The sequence below is a fragment of the Pyrus communis genome, chromosome 4 (assembly GCF_041283825.1).
Source record: "Pyrus communis isolate YQ-2024b chromosome 4, ASM4128382v1, whole genome shotgun sequence".
NCBI classification, from domain to species: Eukaryota; Viridiplantae; Streptophyta; class Magnoliopsida; order Rosales; family Rosaceae; genus Pyrus; species Pyrus communis.
The window spans coordinates 18,450,472-18,463,592 of record NC_142568.1 but is presented as its reverse complement, the minus strand read 5'-3'; the positions used below and the strand labels follow the sequence as shown (position 1 = coordinate 18,463,592).

Sequence of the window (13,121 nt, the reverse complement as noted above, 5' to 3'; positions counted from 1 at the left end):
AAATGGTTCCTGAGATTTGCATAACTTCTTACTTTTTACTTTGATCACTGAGATTGTCCATAATCAGTCATTTTGGTTATTTCGTGAAAAAATTCCATTAAATAAGAATAAAATGACCAAAATACCTTTAATTTTTGTTAAATCGTTTTGGCCTATTGTTTATAAAATTGAGGATATATTTGTCATTTTAATCCTTATTTAACATAATTTTGCACGGAATACCAAATGATTGATAGTGGAGAATCTCAGGAACCACTTCTATTGATTCCAAAACTCAATGACCAGAGTAATGTGTTATGCAAATTTCAATGAAAATTTTGATTAAAAAGCCTATTATTTATAGTAGTTCATTAAGTGTTTCAAATTATATAAAGCCATTTTTATAAAAGAAAAGTTATAAACATAAACTCTTTTTAATTTCCACACACTATGTTAAATCTTATCCGTTATTTTCGTTTGACTTATTAATATAACTGTACAAAATTAAAAGAGCTGTGTGAAAATCATTTACTCAATTAATAAATAAATAAATAAATCGAAATTGTTGTACGCATTTTTAACTGAAATTTAAAAGGAAAAAGAAAACAAAACATTAGCCCCATTCGATTCTCTCTCAGTAAGCCGAGTCCTACTTCCCCAATCGCGCCAATCCCCCATTTGTGCTCTCATCTCTTATACAGTCTTCATCCGAGTCCTCTCCAGCTATCTTCGGTAAGCATTGGTCCTTTAGCTATTCGTTCTTCCTCTCTAGCTTTCGCGTATGTAGAAACTGCTGCTTAATTTTGAATTTTGTTCCATCTGAAATTCAAATTTCTAGCCGAATGCGCATTCGATTACCTGTTTTAGGGTTCCTTTTCTGTTCAATTCATTAATCGTTTCATCTATTTACACAGCCTTTTTAAATTCCACGATTTGGTTTCTGTGATGGGAATTAGGCAATATCGCAAGCGCCCAGAAGTTGAAAGAGTAATTAGAAATAAAAAAAAGGAAAAAAAAATGGGATTTTTGTGGGGTTTTTATTTTTGTACTTATGGGGCAATGAACTGCTTTTCATTGAAGATGAAATTGCACATTTTCTTGAATTTACATTCTTTGTTAGTTCATACTCTGATGAATTGGTATAACAAAAGTAAACCACTTTTATTGTTTTTGTGCATAGTTGTAAAAGGGTTTGCAAATATTCGTAGCTGATCGATTTAGCATAACTTTCATGGTTTGTGAATATAAGCACCCTGCAATTTGGCATGAAATTGTTGAAATTATGCAGATTTGCAAATTGGGTTAATCTTAAATTTTTGAATTTGTAGTAGCATTATCGGTTTGGCTTAATCGTAAATTTTTGAATTTGTTGTAGCGTTATCAGTTGATGTAGGAGCATCTAAGGCGCTCTCGAAAGCTAATTGAGTCTGCTAGTCAGATAGCTGGCTAGGGTTCTAGTTAATTTGGGAGTTTTTTATGTTTTGTGTAGTCTTTATTTATAGGATTAGGATTTATTAATTAGTCGGAATAGGATTAATTTGGTAGTTCCTAGTAGAATAAGGATTTCTTATAAACAAGGATTAGGAATTCTAGGCTGCTGTCCTGTAGTATAAATAGGCTATGAATGTATTCAGTTTTATCAATATAATTTCAGAAATCAGAGCTTCCTCTTGTGTTTCTTGCTATAGGACTCAATTATCTTCATTCCAAGTTTCCAACTTTAATTATATTGCTCTTTAATCTCTTTTTTGTGTTGTTTAATGTTTGGATACCGTTTCTACTGCTATTTGGCCTTATTCTATCTGTTGGACAGCAGCTTACTTTACCTGGTTGTTGCAGGAACATGGCGAAGCATCATCCTGACCTGATTATGTGCCGGAAGCAACCTGGAATAGCTATTGGAAGGTTGTGTGAGAAGTGTGACGGTAAGTGTGTAATTTGTGACTCTTACGTGCGTCCTTGCACGCTTGTTCGGGTTTGCGATGAGTGCAATTATGGATCTTTCCAGGGAAGGTGTGTTATCTGTGGAGGGGTTGGAATTTCTGATGCTTATTACTGCAAAGAGTGTACTCAGCAGGAGAAAGATAGAGATGGCTGTCCGAAAATTGTGAATCTGGGAAGTGCCAAAACAGATCTGTTCTATGAACGGAAGAAGTATGGTTTCAAGAAAAGATGATCTTTAGCAGGTCAAGTTTCGTTTAGCTTCCGGAAATCATTTTGTTGTGTTCATCATTGAGGCTTAGACTATATTACAATCAGGTGTTTTTCTTCGGAAGCTTGCTTATTCCTGCTCGTATGTTTGACTGTTGTATTTTCTCGTTCGATATATTTCCAACCTACTCTCATTCTCTGGCTAGTCTAGTGAAGTAATTTATGACTTAAGTAATTCTCCGTCGTAATCGTTGTAGTTAATCTGTGGCATCCATCTATGGATGTTTGAACTCCTCAGTGTACTTGGAGCTTTGTTAATCCAATTTTAAATATGCGATTTTATGTTCATTATCTCAACTTGGCATTTACTTTTTATCTTCTGCTGGAGTTGCGAAGGGATTCTGCTAAAGATTGCTTGTTGGTTAATGGTCTTTCAAAATCCTTCAAAATCTCAATTGAATTCATTTCGCTTAGTGATTTTGGCCAGATAGCGTGTCTTGTCCGACCTTTTGCTCCAGAATTCGATCACCTTCCCGTAGATTAGGGTAGTCAAAAGAAAAAACACCTGTATACAATGCGATTTGAAACTTATGCCCTACAGATCTACACCTTTGGTTGATGATCCAACCATACAGATTTTGATAACAACCATTCAGATTTCGATCAAGCTCTATAAGGTTATTGAAAAACCATATATTTCAATATGTAAGTATACGTATATTAGTCCATGGTAAAATACAAATCATTCTGACATGTACGACAAATTGAAGCACTCGTAAATTTACGAACGAGGATAAATAATTAAGAAATAGTTGTATTGTCGGTCGTTACATCAAACCTTATTGGGTTTCCCGCTTCATGTACCAAAAAAAAAAAAAATAGAGAGACCTGTTGAGGTGATAAGAACAAACACAGAGCCTCTCTGGATCTGTGCAACCAGAACTCAGGGATTAATGGATTCGGACCATTGAAATTTGATCTAATGGTTACAAATAAAGGGTTCTTCTAAAAGTTATAATAATTATAGCCGTTTAATCAAATTTCAATGACTCAGATCCATTCCTAAACTCCGGTTGCACAGATCCGAAGAGGATCTGTGTTCGATAAGAACAACCAAATTTTATCTCCCATGCCACGTAGCAGTCCCCAGTACAATCATTGGCTGGTCAAAATTGCCAATTGGCAACACCAGCATCTCTTATAAGATCATCACTTCGAGCAACTGGAACACGTCATGAACCAATTTGAACAAAAATATCTATACAGCAGCAGCCTGTTGCTGAATATATCTCATGGCAACCAATTTCTGTCATCAGTAAAAGTCATTGAAAATTTGTCTCCTACCCTTCAACTTCACTGCAATCTTCAATCACTTAGTAGTATTGCTCTTTGAGCGTGTTTGTTTGCCCTCCTTAGCCCTCATTGGATTGGACTAGACTAACATCTAGTCTAATTCTGTGTTTGTTAGTTTCAGGGATTAGCATTAGTGGGACTAGGAGGGACTCGCGTTCACTAAAGCCTCAAGACCCTCCAAACACAGCCGGACTGCTAAGACCAGCTTCGTTCGCTCCTCTAATCCTCTGCGAGCTTCGTCGATCTCGCCCTTTCTGCTTTCAGATCCATGGATCTCGTCCTTCGCACATCAACAGCAACAGCAACAGCGGTCTCGCACTGCAAATGCAAGACGGCGATCTCGCACTGCAAAATCAGGACGGCGGTCTCAACCACACGCTCCGACTGTAGACCAAACATCTCAACCTTTCGAAGAATTTACAAACATGAAAAAATGAAAAGAGAAATTGACGAAGCAAATCAAATCAAGGGCAGATATAGGCTTTCCTAAAGCTCATATATGTTGAAAATGGAGATAAAATGCTACTAAAGCAAATGATTGAATAAAAGAAACATCTCAACATTTCAACAGCAACGATTGAAGGAACAAAGCCAGGCAGTAATAACTTGATCAGATGGAGAAATAATCCATCAGCTTGTTTCTAGGGAATGTGAAATTTTGCAGAAATTTTTTTGCAAAAAATAGTTTTGAAGGATCTAAAATACAGAAAAAAGATGGAGAAACGAAGAGAATATGACGGGGCCAAAGAGGGAGAAATGCAGAGAAGTTTCTGGGGAGAGGGAGCGTTCTTAAGAAAATGAAAAATGTTGCATAATAATAAAATATTAATTAGTATGCATTAAAATATTAATAGATATGTATTAAATAATGTAATATTAAAGTTTGTTATTATTTTGATTTTTAGTTTGACATTACGTCAAATGCTTCACTAAATTAGTTCAGTTTAGTCTAGTCTAAGCCAGTCTAGTTTAGTCTAGTCTAAGCCAGTTCAGCTTAGTTCTTGAAGCTAGTCCAGTTTAAGACAGTCCGGTGCAACAAACACACTCTTTATGTGTAAGTAAGATCTTTTAAGTTTGACTTACATGAATGGCAATAATGTATTAAATTTGCATTGAGTTTAATACCTAGTCAGTGACTAACACATTGTATGGCCTAACTCAGCCTCCCTCTCCTCATAGTATATTACCTCTCCCGCTTAAATGTAGAACTTTGTTGTATAAAAAAGGCTTTCATGCAACAGAAATGCTACCTCAAATTAATTATGTATTGCCACTCAAAGAGATAAGACACATAACCAAACCGACCTTCACTCTATCTTGTACATAGCCATTTCTCCAACTTGCATACGTCCTCCCCCCCGCCCCCCACCAAACCGCCACCCGCCAACAACCTCCGATGCGTCTTGAGTTTAAAACTCTATTTACTCATTATTATAATAATTTCAAATTTGTTCGTCTCATTTAATCATTTAAATAAAAAAAAACTCTCCCTTTTAATCAATGCAAAACACTGCCTATTGAGAAAGACACCCTCCCCAGACGGTAACCCTCCCCACTCCCCAAACCCGAAACGATGACTTGGCATCACACAATCCCTCCACTTTGCCGCCTCGAGACGTGTTGGCCCGTCATCCGGGCAGCCCCAAAATCCCTCGTTAAGCTAACACAAAACCCCCTTCCCTTTCTTGTCAAATCGAAATCCCGCTCTGACAAAAACAATTGTGAAAAAAATACACACCCCAAAAAGAATCACAAATTAAAAAACCCTTCTTGTGAGTGAATCTTTCTCCTTTCTTCCTTCCACTCCACCACTTTAAACACCTTCATACTCCTCTGGCTTCACTACACGACGGAACCCACCGAGACCTTTCAGTTATACATCATCCCCCTCCCCTCTCTCTCTCTCTTTCATCAGTCGGTGTCTTTTTAATGACAGCAGTTGGTGGAGCCACCGTTTAACTATTATCCCACTATTTCACCTCTCTCTCTCTCTATCTCTCTCTCTCTCTCTCTGTGTCTCTATATATATATATATATATATATAATGGCATCCACCTGCACACGCGTCTCCGTCTGACCATTACCTCCTCTGTTTTCTCCTCTCCTCTTTCTCTCCCTAAAGAAACAAAATGTATGAACCTTGCTCTCGAAGTATCCCCACCCATTAGCATTACTTGCCCACAAAGCGAAATCAAAATACCAAAAGAACCCACCTTTCAAATCCAATCTCCTATTTAATCACGCCCATCTCTCTGTACTTCGTCCCCTTTGAAATCCCAGAAATCTTCTCTGTTTTTGTTTTGGTTATGTCAACCGGTTCTCACAGCGGCAATACATCGAACACATTCGTGGCATTCTTCGAGGGCTGGCTGGTCCGGCAAGAACACTTCCTCGACGAGCTCCTATCGACCCAACAGACAATCGACGAGGCCCGAGATGAAGACCTTCGAGATTTGATATCCCGGGTTCTCCTCCATTACCAGCAGTACTACGACGAGAAATCGCGACTTGCCCATCGGGATGTTTTCGTGGTTTTCTCCCCGAAGTGGTTTAGTTCCTACGAAAGGACCCTCCTTTGGATCGCCGGGTACAAACCGGGTCTCGTATTCCGGATAGTGACGGAGTCGGTGCCCGATTTGAGCGACCGGCAGCGGGTCAATATAGCCCGGCTGAGGGAGGAGACCCGGGTCGAGGAGCGCGTGCTTAACGACAAGCTTGCCAAGATTCACGAGAGCGTGGCGGCGCCGCCGTTCGTCGACGTGCTGCGGCGGTACGGGAGGGCCAGGGACGGGGGGATCGTGGAGGACATCGCGGTGATCGAATCGCTGAAGCCGGCATTGGAGTCCGTGCTGGTGAATGCCAACTTGCTGAGGACGACGATGGTGACGAAGCTGGTGGAGATACTTAGCTCGAGGCAGGCGGTGAGGTTTTTGACGGCGGTGGCGCAGTTTCAGTTGAAGATTAGGAGTTTGGGGTTGGAGAGGGACGCCGAGAAGCGGAGGGAATTGAGCGGAAGGAGCGGCGGCGGTGGGAGTCCAATTGGTAGTACTAGTAGGTGGTAGAATTTTCGAGAATTTTGTGGTTTATCTTGGTAAAGGAAAATTAATAAAAAAATTTGAAAATTTTAAGTTTTTAGACAAAATAAAAAGGAAAGTGAATAGTATTAGGATTGATTTTTTAGTATAAAAATATGTGATTTTTCGTTAAAGTAAATAATACCGAAAACTTTTTGTTAAAGTTTTCTATTGTTAATTATGAGTTTTTATTTTTGACGAAAATGTATGGTAGGTTAGGCTAATAATTTTGATTATGGTATGCTAATTTTGAGATGTATATTATCTTATATTTAATAAGAAAAACTAATGAAAAAGATTTTAAAACTTTGAGTTTTAACGAAAATGATAAAAAAATGTTGTAAACGAATAGTACTAGGATTCATTTTTTAGAGTAAAAATATGATATTTCGTTAAAGTAAACAGTACTGAAGGTTTTTACGTTAAAGTTCCCTATTGATTATGATTGTATTCTGCAATGGAGCTTGGATGATGCATATTTTTTTAAGATAACGTGCTCAATACAGACGCATTGGCAGCTTCTGTTGACCCAACCACCAAGTTTAGCAATCTCTGGTCATAAGTTTCAAAAAGTTCATTTCTTTTCGTCACTCCAGTTATGCCGCCGGCGCCTGCACAGGTATGGCGCTTTTCTGGCGAATAACTCAGTTTACTACTCACTGAAAAGTCGAATGCGGCGATCTGCTGAGATCGTTTATTTGTCTTTCAGAACTATGACGATACAATGTTCAAAAACCAGAATTTATAAGGCGTCCTTAATTTTGGTTGTCAATGGATAAGTTTACTTCATCCCATTTGACATCAGACAACCTTGTTAACGAAACAAACTTGCGGAGGGAGTTGAGATTCGGATAAGTTACACTGCTACAGGCGGCTCCGTTGGCTTGAAGCAGGTGGCTTGAAGCTGGCAATGCCAGTGACTTCCCTGCCGGTGACCAAGGAGTTGATGTCATACGTGCCTTCGAATGTGTAGATGGGTTCCAGATCACCGAAAGCCTGCAAGGTGACCCCAAAATGAAAAGGGCTCAAAAGGTGAAACTAAAAGGTGGACGTATATAACAAACGCCCGTGTCAAGTCCTAGCTTGAAAATTCATCTAATAAAAAACGTTCCAATCCTTCTATAGATTCTAAAAAGAAAAATTTTAAATCCACAAATAAGCAAATTACCTTTGCAACAAGAAAATCAGATAAGATTCCGTTGCCACCTAGCAATTCCCTTCCCAGAGCAACCGTTTCCCTTGCTCTCAGAGTGATCCATGCCTGAAAATTGCACACATTTATTATTCTGAATATTTTGAATGGATAAGCAATAGGATAACCAAATGCATCAGGACGTCATTTTTTCTTACCTTCCCCATGCTAGCATGACCTGGAGTCATTTTACCTGCCTCATACAGCTTGCAGAGGCGCCAACCTATAAGAACCATAGCTTGAACATTACCAAGCATACGAACAAGTTTCTCTTGGTTGATTTGGAAAGCTGCAAGGGGGGCTCCAAATTGTTTCCTCTCCTTCAGATACCTTCCAATTCCTTATAATTCAGACTCGGTACCAAGGAAACTTGAAAATACACTGAATTGAAGATGTGAGAGAGAGAGAGAGAGAGAGAGAGAGAGAGAGAGAGAGAGAGAGGCGCTTAGGAACTTTTTAATACCTGTGACACATATCATAGACTCCCATAGATAAACCAATAGGTTGCCAGGCGACCATGACACGCGAAACAGCAAGAACCTGTTTTAAGTAGTTTAAATCAACATCAAATCAATAAATACTCACAAAGGCAGCATTATACGTGTCATTCTAATGTGTGAGAAATGAGAGACCATAACAATGTAAACTATTTGAAAATTCCTTAACAAATGAATCAATTGATTCACATCTGCTTTATGTTAGGGCAACAGAACGAAAAAATTTGCTCTATGCTACATAGAAAGAAGATTCAGAGTTATAACTTTGGTATAATATCATCGCAGTATCAAGCCTTATCTCTCAAAAGGTGAAGAAAGAGCTAAGCAAGAACAAAGATGAATCTCTAGTCAAGCTTGAACATGATCTCAAAATCACAGTACAGAAAGTAATACCTCTCATGTCTTGTTTATTAAACATATGGTCGAATAAGAAGTAGAATTTATGCCTAAATTACTCTAAAGAGAGAAGATTAAACAAATTCCACCAACACGGCTTTGCAGCTTACCTTGCTAGTATCCTGAAAAGAATTAACACCAGGCAGCCTTTCCTCATCAGGAACAAATACTTTATTTAAGAGAATATCTCCATTTTGGACAATGCGTAGACCAATTTTATTTTCTATTTTTGTAGCTGCCAGTCCAGGGGCATTCTTCTTTATTATAAATCTGAAATAGAAGGAGAAAAAAGGCATTCAACATGAGAGTGCTGCTACAGAAAACCATCATGCCAACTTTTGGATTACTCTAGAGCATCTAAACACCAACGTGATGTGAATATAAGGGGAAAGATAATCAGAAAGAAATATTCATAGAATTTTGCATAACTTTGAAGCTAAAGAAATATTCATAAAATTTTGCATAAGTTACATACTAAGAGGGTTCGCATGTTTCTGTTTTACATACCCATTAATCTGATTTGTTGTTGTATTCCTAGCAAAAATAACCAAGACATCAGCAAATGTACTGTTTCCTATCCATCGCTTTTGGCCCTCAAGTATCCAACCTCCTTCCACCTGATGATCCCAACAGCACAAAGAATACGTTATATAGCATGAGATCACAGCCATGACAAATACCATTTAACAGTTTGGCCGGTCCAGAGATTTTTGAAGCCCGGGATGACGCCAAAAAATGTGCCCTCACTTCATATTAAAAATTATTTGTTTTTACACATAAAGACATTGATAAATTATAATTAGAAAAGCACTTCAAACTCAGTAATTTAGAAACATGGAAAAACTAATGTATTTTGTATCGAGAGAAGGAAACCAAAAAACTTCAGGCTTACAAGTCGATAGATTATGAGTTTTGTCTTCCATCTGAACTTTTAAAATGTTTTTGTATAAATCGTGAGGTGTTTTTTCTTATTGACTAACCTCGTCAATATAAGACTAAAAAAATAATGATATTTTCGAATTTTTAATGATATGTATAAGTAATGAATGGGCACTAAATTAAACCTTTTGATGACACGTCATATGATTTGCAAATTTGGTCTAAAAATTTAGTCTACGCATTACCCTTTGTTAAAGATTAGACTTGAATTGGAACAAATGTTTAAAAATAGCAACCCACATAGTTACTGGCTAGTAATTAAAAATAAATTAACAACCAAACAAAAATTCGTAAAAATTGAAAAAAATGAACATGCACATAGCATTTCAAACTTAGGACCTCTCGTTAATTTTAAATACAAAAACCATTACTTCTAGTTAAACTTCTAATCATTTAGCCAAATTTTATAAATGTATACTATTATGAAAAGAAATTTGTAAAAATTGAAATTTAAATAAGCACACATGGTGTTTTGAACCCAAGACCTCCTCATTAATTTCAAACAACAAAATCACTGGTTCTAGTTAAATTTCTTTGTCATTAAACCAAATTTTATAAATTTATACTTTTATGAAAACGTATATAAATATGCCACACTAATAATTTTGGTGCCCCTAATTTTTTTGGGCCCCGGACAGTCACCCTGCCCACACTAGGCCAATAACAGAAATAAAGAAGCAAATGGGAAGGTTGAAATCCTTGACCTTTGTTGCTGTCGTTCTCAAGGCACTCGCATCACTTCCGTAGTCAGGTTCGGTCAAACCCTTTAACATGCAGATGAACAGATTTCAGTATCTTGACATTAGCAATAAAGATATCAGACACATATCATAAAAAAGCAGCTTACCCAGCAGGCTACAGTCTTAAATTCAGCCAAAGAAGGTAGATATTTCTGCTTTTGAGCTTCCGAACCACATAATGCTATTCTTGACAGTCCAGAAAAGTTACACTAGTTGTGAGTCTTAACTTGTCAACAGCATCATTTTTCAGTGAAGGTTTGGTTATTTAAAATCAAAATGTCAAAAGTAAAATTATCCAAATTCTAACCAATAGTAAGCATTGCTAGTGAGGAATGAACCAAGACGAAAGTAGAACAGCTTGCATCAACTCTAGCAAGTTCAGCTGTAGCAAAAGCACTTGCCGTAATAGAAAGACCAGGACACCCATAACCCTGATAGCAAGAAGGCCAAAAGCGAGTTTACCAACCCATCCACCAAATTTTCGAACGCAAGATTTAAAAATAACGTATTAATATATGTATTAAGCACCTTGATTGTGCCACCAGCAATGCGCAATGCAGCAAGCTTTGGAATAATTTGAAATGGAAACTGTGCCTTCTCCCAGTACTGAAAAAACGAATTCGCATATCAATCTCATTGTTTATAGTTAGATCATTACATACTTACTGTTTTAGCATTAATATGAAATGCACAAATGGATAGAGCAAGAGGGATACCTCTGCCATAATTGGAGCGACGTCTTTCTCCATACACTTTCTTACTCTCAATCTCATAGCCTGCTCCTCAGGAGTCAATAGATCATCAAACCGGTAATAATCCGAGGCTGTGAATTTTTAAGGCCAAGAGATAAGAATATGGAAGTTAATAACTAAAGCTACCTAGTTCACTTCAAATTACAAATCCAACTCACAATCAACTAAAGCGGTGCACGAGAAATGTACAAAATATTCACAAATAAACAAAGTAAAAACCAACTAAAATGCAAAAAATAAGACATGATGAATACACAAATCCGAACAATTCCATCAAATCAATAGTCTGGATTCACATAACACGCGGAAATCCTAAACTGTTTTACAAAAGAGAACTTCTCCATACACACATATACGAGTTTATGTATACTATATGTATATATAAGGATGGTTAACGTTCTTACCGCAGGGAGGAAAGGTGGATGCCGGCGTTGCTTGTGGAAAAGCAAGTGAGACATCCAATGCAGGGGAATTGAAGTAATTCGTCCTTTCATTCTTCTTAACATCATCTGCAGAAATCAGCAAAGCAATAGCGACGGTCAAACCGAATCGAAAATTCGAAATCACAGCCACATGGTCAGCTTATAACAATTGCAGAATAAACCAAATCAACACCAGAAGCTTCAAGTTCAATCCAATAACTCACAATTTGTAGGGTCTCCTAATGCTTAAATCAAAAATTAACCCAGAAAATAAAAAATCGAAATTTCGGAATAATTTCCATCAAAGTTGTGATCTTTAACACTTCTAGGAGACCCCATATGATTGTAATTTGTAAATACAGAATTGTTTAATCCATCATTTCTGATCGTTAAAAATCCATAAAAATAAAAATAAAAAAGAAATCTAACTAAAAGCCAACAAAAATTAATCAAATAGCTGGAAATACGATTGTGCTGAATATTTTACCTTGATTCGGAGGAACTGTCATGGCGGCTAGGAGGAAAATTGGGAGCTCGGAGCTCGAACCGTTCGCGTTCGGGGCAAATTTCTTTTCCTTTTTCCGTTGGAAGAGGAGGGAAATATTTAGGATAGTGATTAAGTTGGAGAGACAAAACGTAGGGATATTTGCGGATCAGCGATGAGGGAGACGACTTGGCACGCAACTCCATTTTTTTTTTTATATTTTATACTATAAGTGGACAAAATAACCTATCAGCTGCTTAGATTTTTTTATATTTTATACTATAAGTGGACAGCTGGTGTTTGGGGTCAAATCAGGTGATTGATGGGAAACTGGGAAATATAGCCATTTTAGAGATCACCTGTTGAAATATAACCTACATTTTTCATTTTTTATAAAACTAACCAAAATTGAAGTTAAAAAGACTTATTGCCCTTAGTTTAAAACCTTCCCCTGCTCCCACACCAGTCCCCCAAGCAGCAAGGAAACCAACTTTCTTCCCAGGAGAAGCGTTACGCCGTACTCTTGTAGCCGGTCCAATATGCGATGATTAGCCCCTCCGCGAGGATGCTCGACTGGGTTCATAGCGACACCACGAATAAGTTTTCAGAACATTTTTGTTGGTTTTGACTATTTCTTCATCTAGTATTGCAGTCACTGCTTGGCGTGATCACTTGGTTCAATTACATTTGGGTAACGAGAAGTTTGGTGGTGGTGTTTCAATGGAGATGAGGGGTCTAGAGACAGCATAGGAGTGTTAAGAGAAGGTTAAGGGTAATTAAGTCTTTTTAATTCTAATTTTGGTTAGTTTCATAAAATGAGAAAATGTAGGTTTTATTTCAACCAATGATTTCAAAAATGGCTATATTTCCAAATATCCTGTGATTGATTTGGTTCGGTTTGATTTGATTTTGTATATAAATTGTACTCTGATGAAATACATGACGAGTTATGTTGTGTAGAAACGGGCATAATCATGTTGGATTGGTAGATGTGCTTCTTATATGCAATTGAGTTTTGTAAACATGGCCATAGCCACTTCGAATCCGATAGATTTGCTCTTCATGTGCAATCGAGTGCTTCCTTGCAAATCAAATTAATGTAAAATTCAAAAAAAAAAAAAAAAAGACCATATGAAAAGAAG

The 13,121-nt window shown here is 37.4% G+C and overlaps 2 protein-coding genes and 1 pseudogene across 2 annotated transcripts; 2 read left to right on the top strand and 1 right to left on the bottom strand.

Moving 5' to 3' along the window:
- The first annotated feature begins 575 nt into the window (after nt 1-575).
- On the top strand, nt 576-2,481 carry LOC137722448 (PHD finger-like domain-containing protein 5A). Its single transcript, XM_068461453.2, has 2 exons — nt 576-711; nt 1,819-2,481. Exon 2 carries the CDS (start codon nt 1,823-1,825, stop codon nt 2,153-2,155), a length of 333 nt encoding a protein of 110 aa, XP_068317554.1. The 5' UTR covers nt 576-711; nt 1,819-1,822; the 3' UTR covers nt 2,156-2,481.
- A 2,668-nt stretch (nt 2,482-5,149) lies between these two features.
- LOC137722084 (protein ZW2 pseudogene) lies at nt 5,150-6,605 on the top strand (annotated as a pseudogene).
- Nucleotides 6,606-7,098: 493 nt separating this feature from the next.
- On the bottom strand, nt 7,099-12,221 carry LOC137722553 (acyl-coenzyme A oxidase 4, peroxisomal). The gene is made up of 13 exons (XM_068461583.2): nt 11,983-12,221; nt 11,478-11,582; nt 11,038-11,144; nt 10,850-10,927; nt 10,629-10,752; nt 10,429-10,502; nt 10,286-10,345; nt 9,150-9,259; nt 8,753-8,912; nt 8,213-8,289; nt 7,908-8,079; nt 7,726-7,818; nt 7,099-7,553 (listed from the first exon to the last, which is right to left on the bottom strand). The coding sequence occupies exons 1-13, from the start codon at nt 12,002-12,004 to the stop codon at nt 7,422-7,424; spliced, it is 1,314 nt and encodes a 437-aa protein (XP_068317684.1). The 5' UTR covers nt 12,005-12,221; the 3' UTR covers nt 7,099-7,421.
- Nucleotides 12,222-13,121: the final 900 nt, after the last annotated feature.